This window comes from Fukomys damarensis, unplaced genomic scaffold, assembly GCF_012274545.1.
Source record: "Fukomys damarensis isolate Sample0158 unplaced genomic scaffold, DMR_v1.0_HiC HiC_scaffold_1, whole genome shotgun sequence".
NCBI lineage: Eukaryota > Metazoa > Chordata > Mammalia > Rodentia > Bathyergidae > Fukomys > Fukomys damarensis.
The window spans coordinates 61,568,876-61,584,562 of NW_022900913.1; the positions used below are offsets into that span (position 1 = coordinate 61,568,876).

A 15,687-nucleotide genomic window follows, 5' to 3' on the forward strand; every position below is an offset into this window, starting at 1 on the left:
CTTCAAGTCAATAAGCATTCACAACAGTATAAGATTTTTTTAAAAAAAGAATTCAGCTTTAGAAACCTGAGTAATTTCTGTAATAAGACACCTTAAAATTTAATGAAAATAATGTGTTTATCTATATGATTCTGATTTTACTTGAACAATTTCAACTCTCAAGACACCATATCCTGTCTATAACAAATCACACATAAAGTGTTCAAATGCGGGGCTAGCCCTTTAAAAGACATGCCAAACACAGATTTTAGAGTAACTCTTTAGGTCTGGTGGGCATAAAATCTGAACAGCAAAGTGAGTAATAATAATCTGGATCAACATTTTGTATCCTGAGATTGTTTTCCCCGTTTCTATACTTTTTTCTGTGTAACATCCACCAGAACTCAAGGTACTGCTGGTGTGAACAGCAAGTGCGTGGCTTTTGCTTATGGCAGGACAATAGTTTTATTTCCAATATTACCTTGGTGATGTGCCACATTTTACTGGCCTTTGTGGCCAGTCATTCGCTTAGTTAGTATTACCCAAGAATTATTTATGATGTCTGTTTCATCTCACTCTGTACTGCATACAACCAATTTCCCCTAAATTTAAAAATTTATGCTGGACAGGTTGGCACATGCCTGTGAAATCCTAGACTTCTAAGAAGCTGAGGCAAGGGGATAGAGCAAGTTTAAATCCCAGTCTGGGCAACTTAGTGACTTAACAAGATCCTTTCAAAATAAAAATAAGAAAAGAGCTGGTGATACAGCTTAGTATAAAAGCCCTGGGGTTCAATCCCCAGTGCTACAAGAAAAAAAAACTGTAATATTAATTTATATGTGCCTGGTATATCAAAACGCTTAAGTCTGTATCACTATCACCTTCAGTTTTCACAATTTAGAAGAGCTTGCTATCTGCCTATCTTGCAGATGGTTTCCAATCAAAAGTGCTAATCTCTGGGCAAAATCCCTTCTAAAGCGATGATCTCTACTTTTTATTTCCTATCACACAGATATTAACCAGACAAATCCTTCTCAACTGATGACGACTGTTCTTAATGTGTATAGGACATTTCTCAAGGGACAGAGGATCCAATGAGCTCTTGCTTCTTGCTCTAAAATCTCAGTTGTTCTGAGAATATTAAATAAATTCCTCCACTATTTTATACTCTTCACTTGCTGTTATATATCTAAGACATATGAATTGAAGTTGAAGATTTTTCACTCAGATCTTATGATTTATAACTTACTTTCGAAAGATGATGCTCAGAGGAGAATCCTAATCCATAAACCGTGTTTGCCCGGCTATCGGCCCACTGGCCAAACTTTTGAGATGTTTTAGTGAATGTCATGTTTGGAGTGATAGTGCTATTTATTATTGCCTGAAAAAGAAAGCAACTGTGAGCAACCAGTCAAAAATGAACAAATAGGCAAATAGGCATTTAATTAAAGGATCACTCAGTCACATAAAAGTTTAGTATCACTAGTAAGCCAAAATGTTAAATATATAGAAATGGCCGGTTGTGGTGGCGCACGCCTGTAATCCTAGCACTCAGGAGGCTGAGGTAGGAGGATCGCTGTGAGTTCGAGACCAGCCTGAGCTACATAGTGAGTTCCAGGTCAGTCTCACTACATAGTGAGACACTGTCTTGACACCCCCCAAATAAATAAATATATAGATAATGGTAGAAACAGTTTCTAGCATTTTAAGTAACAATGTGGAAATGCAGTTTCTAATAAAACTATAAATAAAATGGTACTCTCTCCACCAAAATTTTCAGTATCTTATACTCAAAACAAATATTCCTAGAATCCAAAAAAATTTACTTTTTAATGTGGTGAAATTCTTCCTTTTGAGTGTTTAGGATCAGTATTTATTAATTTTGGATGATCTCACTGGAAGCAAATAGGTCTCAGTCTTAATAGTGTTTAAATATTTAAAAGTAGGATCTCAGAAAAACCTTTAACGCACAGTTTCTTGGAAAACTAGTATTTCAGCAATATTATTAAAATATTAACTCCAGTGATCATAATAAATTTCAACTACTGTAATATTAATTCATGACATCTCTCAGTATTAGAAAAGTAAACAATTATGTTTAGTCTGTTTATTATAATAATAAAAAGATACATGTTATCAAACCCATAAGCAGTCAACTGGTAAACTATTAAATGCAGAGGAGAAATCAAATATTTTCAGAAGAAAGCTAAATTTGTTTACCAGGTGAACAACAGATATTAATGTAAAGTATTTATGAGCTATGCATGTATGGATAAAGTTATGTTCAACCACCCTACTAAAGAAGACAATAAAACAGAAATTGGTCTTTTTCCTCTCACAGGTAAGTAGATGTGTTATACATTATTATATGAGAGCCCACATCCTCAGTGAAAAGCTCTATATTCACTCTTATATAGCTTCCATACCCTTCAAAAAAGAGGCTTCTTCCAGCCTAGCATTTTATATGTGTAAAATGTGGCTATCCACTAATATGTAGTGCTATCATCAAATGAAAGACTAAATGGAAAAACTTTATTCACAAATAGAAAGGGACTATTCATTTTATTCAACATTTTAAAAAAATACCTATTATATGCCAAGCATAATTCTAGACATTTAAGAGAGAGGCAATGTAATTATGGACTTTATTCTATGAGGAGTCAGCAAATGCACCAGTAAATAAATAGCTGACAATTTATTGGCTATGTGGGGTGAAGCCCCTAAGACCAGGATGTGATAGAGTAGAAGGTGAGCTGATAAAGACTACCCAACAATGATTAAAATATCATGGTCATTACCAGTCTTTGAAGAACATTTGATCTGCAACCTGACTAGTATTTTCAGGGAGATAGGGCATTTTTACATGAGATGCCAATAACTCTCAAAAAGTAGTGTAGCAACAGATTTTATAGGCACCTAAGAAAGTTGATCAGTGTGCTGCTGTTCAGACTACATTTAACTACTTCAAATGAACATTTCTCTGCTTTGTTAAGAGTTCTGTATAATCTCCACCTTGAACCCTTCCTAGCCTCTATATTACTTGTTCTTTAGTGACTGAAGAAAAACTTAAAAAAAAAAATCCCACACCTAAATGTTTATTTCTTAGATTCTTTGAGGAGGCTATTATGAATACTTTTAAAAAAAAATTTTAGTGCTTTAAAATATGACACTCAATCCTGAAGTTCTTGTACTTTTTCAGAAAAAGATAAAAAATGCTTTGCCATCACAGATCACATAGTGTCCCATCCTGGCTTTTGGCCATGCCAATATCTCAGCTGCATGATCAGAAAACCTTAAAGCAAACACTGCATACACAGGACAGGCACTGAACATTCCTGCTAACGAAAAAGCAACTACTCCTGTTATGAAGTGTTGTAATCACAGCTAAAGACACTCATGAAATAGGACTCCAGAGCTGCTTCAGAAAGTGGCGAGAATGATGGAATAAGTATGTTCAAAGTGAAGAAGATTATTCTGAAGGGGATTAATGTAATGTATCTTTTTCTGTCATAATTTTTTATTTAAACACTGTTATGGTTTGTATCTAGATGTTGCCTTAAAGCCTCATGTGGTCATAGGTGGGGCCTTTCAGAGGTGGCTGGATCTAGGGCGTGTGATGTTGGAATCAAGAATGTGATTCTGGGATTGATTTATGGGCTGCCCCATCCCAGATGGGAGTGCTACCCCCATGAAGGGTGGGCAGCCTGGATAGGATATAAGGAACAGAAAGAGAGTAGCTGCTTGTCACTTGCTACCTTCTGCTTTGTGCCTGCCGTGAACAGTTTTTCCTCTGCAATGCCCTTTGGCATGCCATGCTGCCTTCGAGTCAGCCAACTATGAACTGAAACATCTATACACTGTGAGCCAAAAACAAACAAAAAAAAGAGAAGTGCTGAAGTTAACAGCAATAATTTAGAAAAGTAGCCAGACAATGAAAATCTGATAAAAATACAACTCTGCTACAGAAGACAGATTTTACTGAAACAGTATAAAACATATTCACACATTATTTAAGGTTCTAATATATTCAGAAATGGAACTGCCAAAAGCAATAGTTCATATTGCTTCAGAAGGAAGAATACACAGGATTATTTAATCACCAAATTCTTCTTTTGGAAAATGAAGTATTTTAATCTGGTGAAGGTTAGTCAGCAACTAAAATCTATTTAATCATTCGACATAGTTTCTTTTCTTGGACATGGACTACTTTAATTGATCTTTACTTTTGTATACCATTTAACCTTCTATCTAAGTATATATGCTGCAGAAGTGACCACTTAACCTTCTGTCTAATAAAATTGCATTTCAACAGTAGTTTGGACTAATAGATAAAACAGATTACAGAAATTAAAGGGTCCAGTGAAGTGGGGAAAAAAATCAACATTCTAAATCCTGAGATTATATCTGTTGCTTTTGAGGAAGTCAGTTACAAGATATACAGAATTATTCTTCACTAAATAATGCTTGACAGAAATCAATTACTATTTCCTAAGTCCTCCAAGTAAAAATGAAGAGGATCAGTTATTCAGTTAATATAAGTTAGTCACTTATGTACAATATGCAAAGTAAAAGCCTCTGATGTTGTAACTTAATTAAAAAGAAATGAGCACACTAAAACATCAGACTAAAAGCTTATTATATTATCTTTTATTCCTAAAAGGAATATCTATATAATATGCTACACACACATATATATATAAATACATACCTATATACTATATACCAGTATGAGGTAGTATATAATTAATAGCCTAATGGTACTAATAGTAGCAAGTGTTTGTACAGTGATTAGTATCACACTTTGTACTTTTGCTTGAATTTATTACTCTTCACAACAATGCTAATAACAACGTAGGCATTTTTCTTTAGTTTCCTTCTACAGATGAGAAAACTGAGGCACACAGAAGTTAAACACATTGCTCAAGATCAAATGTCTAGTAATGATGAAGAAAAGCTTAAATTTGAGTTTAGCTGTAGTGTCTCCTCGTCTAAGCTGAAATGCAAAAATCTGGGGGTGGGGGTTTGGAAAAGCCACAAGGCTTCAAGAAAGCTTGAAGAAAAATTAGAACCTCATTTTTCAACACTATCCAGAATCTGATGCTTGAAATTTCTTTATTTAAATCAGTTGTATAGAATTTATTCATGAGTGCCAGGTGTGGTGGCACATGCCGATAATTCCAGCACTTGGGAGGCTAAGGCAGAAGTATCACTGTGAGTTCGAGACCAGCCTGGGCTATATAGTGAGTTCCAGGTCAGACTCAACTACATAGTGAGACACTGTCTCAAAAAAAAAAAAAAATTATTGATGATAAAATAGATTTTTCACTACTGAGGGTATGGCTCAGTGGCAGAAAGGTCACTTTAACATAGGTAAGGCTCTGGGTTCAATTTCTGGTAAAGCTGTGGGGGGAGTACATTTCTCTGTTTTGAAGGGAACATCAGGCACTATCTAAGTGCTTTACAGGTATTAATTATTTTAATCCTTACAACTACCAGTTAGAGCCACCTTGTTCTAGGTGGCTCAGAGAATAATTTGCTCATATTCAAAATATTCAGTAACTGGTAGCACTGAAAGATAATCCCAGGCAGTCCTTGCTCTTAAACCTTATGCCATCTGCCTCTCCTAAAATAAAACCTTAAGCTTTCTGTCCTTACGCTTCTCTTCAGAAAAGGGTGTCCTGCTTTAATATTGATATTGACAAACTTCCTATGATTCTGAACTGCCTGCTAAAAGAAGCAAGTCCAGTACCTCAACTATCTCTGCTACCAGTCATTTCGTGTGCTTCCACGTTCAGCCTCCAAAACTATAACTAAATATACCCCTTTCTTCATAAGTACCTATGCCAGGTATTTCATTACAGTAATGAAAAAACTAACATGGAAGTATATCTGAAAAGAATTCTAGGTCCTAGTATTTGAGATTATGTCTATTCTGTTCACCCCTGTATTCCTACTATCTAGCATACTGCCTGACAAAAAGAATATTGGCATATAACTCAATACAAGACGATGATTAATCCAAGAATTTAATGAACAAAAACTATTATTAACCTAACAGTTTTTTCTCTTAAAATTTTTCAAATTAGATGGCTGTGGTGGTGCACATCTGTAATTTCAGCATTTGGGCAGCTGAGGAAGGAGGGTGGTGGGATTTCAAAGCCAGCCTGAATTATATATTGAGACCTAGTGTAAAAAAAATTTTTTTTTCAAAGGAAATTTTTATTTTAATGATGATAGAAATCTGAAAAAAAAAATAGTAAGGTTATTTAAAGTAAATGTAACTTACCTTTGAGCCATCTAAACTGATTATCCTATACACATTTCTTGTGCTGTCATAAAAATAAGACACAGTAACTGCATGCTTGCTGGTGGGTACCCAGTTCTTCTTTGTATTTGGGTCAATCTGGAAGACATGAGCTCGAGTGCTGAAGATAGGTTGTTCCCTGCAGGGGAGAAAAGAAAATGACAGAGAGAACGCAAAACTATAAGAATGATGCTTAGCTAACAACTCCCACATACACCCAAATAAATAAGAGAAACTTTAATTGTGAATATTTTAAGTATTCAATGTTAAATTTTTTTGAAACAATTAATTAGAGCCCATTCTGATTATTCACAGTACATAAACAAATTCACTTACTCTCTAAAATTTATCTGTAACCCTCCAAATTAAATGTTTATGGCATTTTCTTAGTCTTCCACAGATATCCAAAAGAGCAGTGAAAAACCATGAATTGCTGATAGCCACATTTCCATCTGAAGTTGAGTAAAATGATACTCCATTTTCCTGTCCTCGTATTTATAATACATAAACTGTCCTTTTCAGTCTGTTTAGAACCATGCTTGCTTTGCATTTTTGTGCTCATTAGTGCTTTTTCTGTTTAAAATGGTTCCTCAACATTGTGATGAAGAAGTGTTCCTATGTGCTGTCTGTGACCTGCCTTATGAAAACATATGTGTTAGACAACTTTCAGGCATGAGTTAATGCTGTTGGCCTTGAGTTCAATGGTAATGTAGCAACGATATATGTTAAAATGAGGTCTTTAAGCAGTAAGACACATAATGCAATGCTATGTACTTATGGTTGACAAAAGTGCATGGCCAGAGGCTTGTAAAAACATGACACTACAGATTCCCTAGGAGAAATGGCTCAGTATTTGCTAACTCAGGGTTCCTGGCACCTTTATAGATCAGAAGTACTATGAATAATAAAAAAAGGACTATATTCTGTTAAGATATTAAGTGTCTTATATTTGACCCACACAAGGTTTTACCGTTAAACACATTGTCCCGATAATAGATAATCTACTTGGGAAGTTTGCAATCAACATTACATGCACATATTATATTGAAAAGTATATGGAAAACAAAGTAGCTCAAAACCACAAATTTTTTTTTAGGATTAGTTAGGGCTTTAGAGTTATGAGATTTAAAAACTCATAATTTAGAGAACTAAAAGTAAAAACATTAAAAACATGTTACAAAATTTATTACAGTATGAAAAACAAGTGTGAACTATCTACGTATAACAGAAGCTTCATAATGCAAAATTTTCCAAGTTCTAAATAAAAACTTTTGGAAAGAGCATTTTTCCCCCACATAATCTCATCTCTTTCTTTTTACTACTCTTTGTATCACTCTTTTTTTGAAGCAGCTCAAGATCCTAGAGAATTTTAATTGGTAATTATTTAATGTTTATAATTAAATTCAAAATTTTTAATTTTAAAAAATTTAAAATATTTTAAAAATAGTAACTTTAAAGAGGAAAGGAAGTAAGAGAAATTCAAAAACCAGTTAAGGCAAATCTGGGTCCTTCCAAAACAACTCATCAAGTTAATAATGATGGGCTAGCCGCACAAGTTTCTGTCAGTCCTTAAAGTGGGGTGTGGAAAAGAGGGGCCTTCCCAGAAGAACCTGGCTCTTGCCCAGTTTTTTTTTCTTAAAACTTCCAATAAAGCTTTACCTTTTAAAGACTTTGTTTTTAAAGGAAGCAATAAATTTTGTCTTTCACCCCACACCATGAAGCAGGAAGTCATCTCTTTTTGCTTAACCACTGTTATATATGGATTCACTTAACAGGTGAGTACTGTGCTAAGATGAAGAATTCTGAACTGGGAGGTCCCATTCATTTCCTCTTTTCCCATTCTCAGTCCCTGACTTGCAAGTGAGGCTAGTTCTGTAATCTGATACTTCAAACACCCTACAGCCCCCATTTTTCTTTTTTTTTTTTTGGTACTGGGGATCAAATTCAGGTGTTTGTGCTTGAGAGGCAGGCAGTGGAACCACTGAGCTAAATCCCATGCTCTATTTTTCTTCTTTACCTTTCAATTAAAGTTCCAGGAGGAGAGGAGAGGGGAGACAAAGATGAGAGAGAGAGAGATGAGAGGAGTGTCTACATGCACTGCACTTGTCTCATCTTAAGGAATGTCACTGGCATCTATTTGTAGAGTTCATAGAGGTCAGGAATGTTACTGAACCTCTACAAAAAACTGGGTTGCTCCCCACAGTAACGAAGTATGCAGCCACAAACATCAATAGTGCCAAGGCTGAGGAATCCCAATGCTAGAGATGAAAGAGAAATCTAAGTCTCCTGGGTTGCTACTTTGGATGATTAAAAAGACAGTAGTGCCACCAGCCCAGGTGAAAAACAAGAGTACAGTCTGAGACTTGGGGGGATGCAAGGGAGAGCAGGAAGGAGCCCAGTGCTGTCTGAATTCAGATACAGTACCTACAGAGTCTGCACATAGAAGTGGGCATGAAGAACCTAAAAACATTTCTTCAGAGCTGGAAAACTAGACTGGGGTGAAAAGTTTGGGGACTCACCAGATCTCATGACCAGTCTGTTCAAGATATATTAACACTATACATGTCAATAAATTTCATTTAAGAGAAGCTGTAGAAGAAAGCATTAGAGAAGGTATACCTGAAATCTTAAAGCGTTTATCTTTTTTAGACCAGAAATCTATTTGAAACTGATTCTCCCAAGTGTCCAAGCATTAAGATTAATAACTTATCAAATAAATTAGATGACACTTATAAATAAAGGTCAAAATCACCATCTCCTTTGAAACAACTCACAAAAATACTAACTACATGTTTTACTTTTATTGTTTGGGGATGACAAGCAACCTAGTAAACACTTATCTTTAACTGGTGGAGTTAGGGAAGCATTTATATCTGTTCTCCTTTATAGAAAAACTACTTTAAAAATGTATTTTGGGGCCAGGGATGTAGTTCAGTGGCACCCTGCATGCCTGGCAAGCACAAGGACCTGAGTTCAAATACCTGGTACCAAAACAAACAAACAAAAAGTGTTTTGCCTTTTGTGTAATACATAACTTCATATGACAGAATTACATTAAGTATCGAAACAGGAAGAAGAAATAACTTTATTTTTATAAACTACTTTTTAGGGCTTGGATCTTAAATGACCCCCCCAATTTCTCATAATAAATAAAATCTTGATTTGTCAAAAAAAAAAAAAAAAGAAATCCTAGCTGGATTAAATATCACTGTTTCTCAAAGTGTGTTCTATGGAGCAACAATCTGAGAAACGAGTTTAAACAATTTTTAAAAACACCGTTTTATACCCTATTCTGAAGTATTTATAATGCATGTTAAAATATTAAGGGTTATAAGTTCTGTATTAAAGAAACTCACTTAAACTGAATAATACAGCATAAGAAAAATTATTTCATCTCAAATCCCTTTTCATATAACATCTTACCATCTTACAGAGTTTACATTTATAACTACAATTTAAGAATCACAGAACAAATTTTGAGGTAATTAACTTCTGAAAGTTGGGGTTTGATATTCTATCAATTTAATTATATTACTGAATGTATTTATATAGTGATGGTCACTAGAAAACAGATGATAATGCAAAATTGAAGTCTTATTCAGTAACAACTACAGTATCATTTTTGAAACAGATATTTGTTAAGAATACTCTCTTTTAAGAAACTAAACATTAATCTAAAACTCAAATTTAAAAGCAAATAGATTTGGCATAAAATGCTCTAAACTAGCTTAGAATAGCAAAACTATGCATACACACATTTTCATCCTAGACAATCATCTATTTGGTGAGTTCTTTATACATCTATAAGGAGAAAAGTAAGAGGGGCTTTACTTCATGAATTATAAAAAATCTAGTGTAAGAATAATTCAGAAGTTCTTCATCTTAAGATTAAAATTTTGAAAAAGTGATAGATTCTAAAACAATGTGGATGTAGAAAATTGAAAGAATGTTAAGGTATAGATAACTGAAGAAAAAAGAATCGGAATTTGGTTTTAAAAATAAAGCTTATTCAAACTCATTTAACTTGACATAAAGAATTACTACAATTTAGCTCTCAGGCATCTGTGTAATAAGAAATAAATGAGGACCATAAGAAACCGAAAAGAAAAAGACTATTTTTCAGGAGGTATACAAGGTCTAAATCTAGATAAAAAGCAAGAAGTTAACATTTGGCATTTGGATAGCTTTCATTACAAAAAAAAAAACAAAAAAAAACAATGACAATGCTGTTTAAAACCCATTACTGAAGTCTATATTTTTCCAAATATTATGTGTTTACTCAATAAATCTTTGTTCCAAAGAAGTACAAAGATCTGTGTCCAGTAAATATGACTTGAAGGGAAAGAAGAAAAATGATACATTTCCCAATTACCTTTAATGCCTAGCTTACAAAGGTCCTTTTCAGATATGTAAGTACAAATAAATATTATAGCAAACATTAAAAAAAAAAGGTTATGGTTTCAAATAATTCCCCAATCTTCCTACTTAAGTTTTCATAAGTAGCCTAGCAGAAACGCTAGAAACAAGGTTGTAATATTTTCCTCTGATGATTTCACAGTGTTGCAGACACTGTTGGCTGACTACCCTAACTACCCACCAATTATTCTTCCACAATCCTAACAAACCTCAAATACCCCACCACCTGTCAACAACTAACAGCTTCGATTCAGATAATCATGGCAATCCCACTGTTGACAGAATCTGGTTTTGAAATGTATCTCTAAAGTAATTCTGGTCAGTGAAATGACTAAGAAAAGTCCACTGGAAGCTTCTAGGAAAACTGATAGAGATAATTACATATACAAGCAAAGATGTTCTCTTACATGATACCCAGCCCCAAGAAACCACCTGATCACTCTAAGGAGAACATGTCTGAAAATAAAGGCCAACATTCCTCGTTAATAAAGTAGAAGAAAAAAACAAAGAATCTGTTTCCTTTATTATGTCACTGAACAAATTAGTCTAACTCCAGACTTCTGATATTAACAAATTTCCCATTTGAAACACTTATTTAAAAATATACACAAATGGTAACTGAAGCAAGAGGTTTACATGTAATAAACTGCAATGCCCCCTAATAAAATATGATTAGTAGTTCGCTAGAACTTGCTGGCTAGCTAGACTGGTTATTCGCGAACTTTGTAACACAACCCCACAGTACAAACAACTAGATCTTTGGGACCCCATTTAAAACTGTAGAGCTAGTCAATGGATAAACTTATAAAAATAACTGCAATGAGATGGAGTCGGGGAGGATGAAGTGGAAAGCAGAATGTGGAAATGGCACAAGTGCACACTTGGTTGACTTTCTGTTCCAGGGTTTTAATTCCCAAAGCCTTTAACAAACAAACAAACAAACAGTCAATTAGCTGTATGGTGGCAACCACCAAAAGAAAAGGAATTTTTGCCAGTTGTTGCGGTGCATGCCTGCAATCCCAGCACTTGAGAGGCTGAATAGTATTTATTGAATGAGTTTGAGGCCAGCCTGGGCTGCACAATGAGTTCAAGGCCAGTCTGAACTACAAAAGCAATCCCTTGTCTCAAAAAAAAAAAAAAAGTTGGAATTTTAAAAAGCAGTTGCCTCTGGGATGAGGCTGGATGAAGGAGGATATGGGGCAATGGACTATGGTACTACTTGGTTTTGGATTTTTTTCCTTTTGTTGTTTTTTACTCCAGTACTAGGAATTGAACTCAGGACCTTTTGCTCACCAGGCAAGCACAGCACCACTGAGCTAAATCCCCAACCCTGTGTACTACTTGTATTTGTGACCTTAAACTACTAATAGTCTACAGACCTTGCACCAGTATTAAGATGTCTTTTTACATATAAGCTTAAACACTGCATAATTTCTGTTATATAAGCAACTCAATATATACAGTGCAAAATAAAAGACAGACAAGAGGGAAAATTGCTATAATCCAGCATGCCCAATATATCTAAAAGGGTACCTTCATTTAGTATAATTGTTTTATGGGTTTTGCATGTTTTTGGCCTATTAGTCCGTGTTTATAACAATTTACTTGATAAACACAAAGTACATAAACAAATGTGATGCTGGAAGAAAAAATAGGTAGTAGGAAGTGGGGGTGGGTTGAAATATGTTGTGTACATGTACCAATTCCTCACAATGAATGTAATCATTACGTACTGCAAGCATACTAATAAAATTTTTTAAAGGTGTCTTTACAAATGGCAGAACAGAAGCAGAAATACAAACATGCCTAACTTCAGGACTAAAGTGCTGAAAGTACTTCTAATTTCTGACTAAGATATCTTTCTTGATTAAATAAATAGGAAGTTAAACAAAGAAATTCTATTTTTACCTTTTTTTTTTAAGTTTCAAGTAGCTAAAGAAGCTGTACAAACTTGGTAAGAATAAAGGAAAACAGTAAGGTAAGTTCAGAAGTGGACAGAAAATTTACATAATGCCCATCTAACATCACCACTAATAACTAAAGAACTAAGCTTCAACGTCACTGTGAGAAGTCACAGTATGCCTCAAGCATTGAAATTTCCTAAAAAGATCTGTCCTTTGCAAGTTAGTATCATAAATTGTAATGCTACAGGATTATTAGGGAACTGGTTTAAATCAATCTCAGTAATTCCCTCTCCTCTCAACCCTAAGAAAAATTCGATTGACTAAAATAGTTGTTTTGATACCGCCAAAGACTGAATGCATACAAAACCTAACAGCATACTACCAACTGTATACTCCTATTACCACATTATATACTTAACAGCTGATTGCTAATATACAGAATGTTTTTTAAAAATTTTTATTAGTACATTTGCAGTATATGTTTACATTTCTTGTGTGGAGTTGATGCATGTGTATATCTGAATTCTTCATCTTTTCCTGCTTCTTCCCTCCCTCCATCTCAAGATTTCATTTCCATTTGAGAAAGATCCATCTCCCTAATTCCTACTTATATTTTGTTTTGTTTTATTTTATTTAAATTTGTGTTCCTCATATAAGAGAAATTATGTGATATTTAAACTTGTGTGTCTGATTTATCTCACTTAACATTATGGTCTCAAGGTGCATCCATTTTTCCTACAAATGACTTTAGTTTATCCTTCACGGCATAGTAGTGCTCCACTGTGTGCAAACACTTTTATTAATCCATTCATCTGCTGATAGACACACAGACTGCTTCAAATATTTAGCTATTATTGTGAATTGTGCTGCTATAAACATGCCTACACACGAACCACTGTAATATGATATCTTTTATTCTTTTGGGAAGATATCTAGAAGGGGAATGGCTGGGTTAAACAAAATTTCTGTCTTTACTTTTTGAGGCATCTCCACAATGATTACCACAATAGTTATACTAGTTTACATTCCTACCAACAATGTAGAAGGGCTCCCCCTCACCAGCCTCACCAGCATTTGTTATTAGATTTCTTGATGATAGCTGTTCTTTCTGGGGTAAGGAGGAATCGCAGTGTTGTTCTAATGGTCAGCAATGTTAAACATTTTTTCATGTATTTCTTGGTCATTTGTACTTCTGCAAAGTGTCTATTCATTTCATTTGCCACTTTAGATCTTTTATTTGGGGAGGTTATCTAATTTGTTTTGAGTTCTTTATATATTCTAGATATTAGTTCTTTGTCTGAATAGCTGGCAAATTTTTCCCCATTCCTTTGCTGTGCAGGAGCCTTTTGATTTGATATGATCCCATTTGTTAATTCTTGGTACTATTTCCTGTGCAATCGGGGTTCTGTTCACCAAGTCCTTATCTACATGTAGGACTTCAAGACTTTACTATATTATCTTTCAGCAGGTTAAGTGCTTCTGTTTTAACAATTTAGCCCTACTTGGAGGAAAGCAGATTAGTCTAATGCCAACACAGTTGTATTACAAGAGCTCCATCTAGCGACAAACTAAAAACATTGGCGGTGCATGCTTTGAAAAACTTGTGAGTTACTATAAAGCAAACACAAAGCTATAAAGTATCATTGCTGTAACAGAAGTTTTACAGACTTAAATGTGATACCAATAACTACAAAAAGTCTTCTGGAAGGATTTTTAGAAAATTTATGATCTGAATTCCTTGGGTCTTTTAACTTGTTAATTGCACAAATGAAACATTTTTTTTTAAATCACTTACTGTTTGCATTGCAACTGAACATCAAAAGTAACTTCATGAAATCAAGTATGTTGCTTAACATTTGAAGTAGATATAAAAAAATTTAAAACTTCCATTTGGAAATTGTTATAAAAATACACTTAGTAACAATACTATATTCTTATTATATGCCATTTCTCTGCCTTTAAGAGGTTTTTTAAAAAAAATAATTTCAATCCTTCCAGTAGGCCACAAGTTAACAAAAGAGATTTTAGTACTTACACACTCCTCAGAGTTTGATTCCATAGCTGCTAAAGGCACAGTGACATTCAGAGTAAAAAACAAGTACACATACTCAATGCATTTAAGTAACAACTTCAATGTTCAAAGAACATTATAAAAAGGACTGCCAAATGACATTGCCTCTCGTATCTATTTCACCCATAAAATATTGTATGTGTAAGTATAATTAGGGGCAATACTCACTAGAGTGGGGCAGAATATATTTGTTTATTTCTTATATTTGATGCCATTCAACATTTGAAAATTAATATATAGATACAGCATAATTTGCTTTTTAAAAGGTGAATTATGGGGCCACAGATGTGGCTCAGTGGTGCCGCACCTTCTTGGCAAATGCAAGGTCCTAAGTTTGAACCCCGGTACAGGAAGAAAACAAAATAAAATATGAATATGATCCTTCACTATAAAGCTTACTATTAATTTTATATACCACAGTTTCTGACATTCAATTTTTCCATGGTGGAGAAGTGGATTAATGGAGAAGTGGAGTAGTGGCAAATCCCTTAAACTTTTCACTTAGTGTCATTTTAACATATTCTCCTAGCTCAGCATCAAAACAAAAATTTTTTTAAACAAAGCATACTTACTATTTATACTAGAAGTCAAAAGTACCAACACACTTGTACTGACAAACAGGTTAAACTCCTGGGTGTTTTCCACCACCACACCTTGAGGTGGAGTATGCCTGGCAGATTGGGAAAATATTAGAAGGGTTGGTGCAGCTGGAGTCAAAGACAGCAAGGGGCAAATGAGGTTGGGGAGGGAGCACAAGTCACATCCTAGGGCAGGTCTCTTTACAGCTATGTGGGAGACTCACCTGGGGAGCTCCGAAAAACCAGGGAAGCTGGGCTGGCCCAACCAGATCACTGATGCTGAGGGCAAAGTCTGGTTTCTAACATGCAGCCATATTAAGGACTATGACTCTCACCTGGGTGATGTAAAGCCACTGGAAGATTTTGAAGAATTGTGCACTTGACAAGGTATCACTGAGACCTGCATATATGGAAAAATTTCCACACATATAAAAA

General features: G+C 34.6%; 1 protein-coding gene across 3 annotated transcripts in view; it reads right to left on the reverse strand.

Annotated features, from left to right (window-relative positions):
- Homer1 (homer scaffold protein 1) overlaps positions 1–15,687 on the reverse strand; it is a 128,062-nt gene that overhangs the window by 80,783 nt on the left and 31,592 nt on the right. For all 3 annotated transcript variants that reach the window (XM_010604107.3, XM_010604109.2, XM_010604111.2), the window contains exons 2-3: positions 6,266–6,422; positions 1,229–1,360 (exon numbers count right to left, since the gene is read on the reverse strand). In XM_010604107.3, the coding sequence (XP_010602409.1) occupies positions 1,229–1,360; positions 6,266–6,422 (289 nt within the window). The remainder of the gene's footprint in view (positions 1–1,228; positions 1,361–6,265; positions 6,423–15,687) is intronic.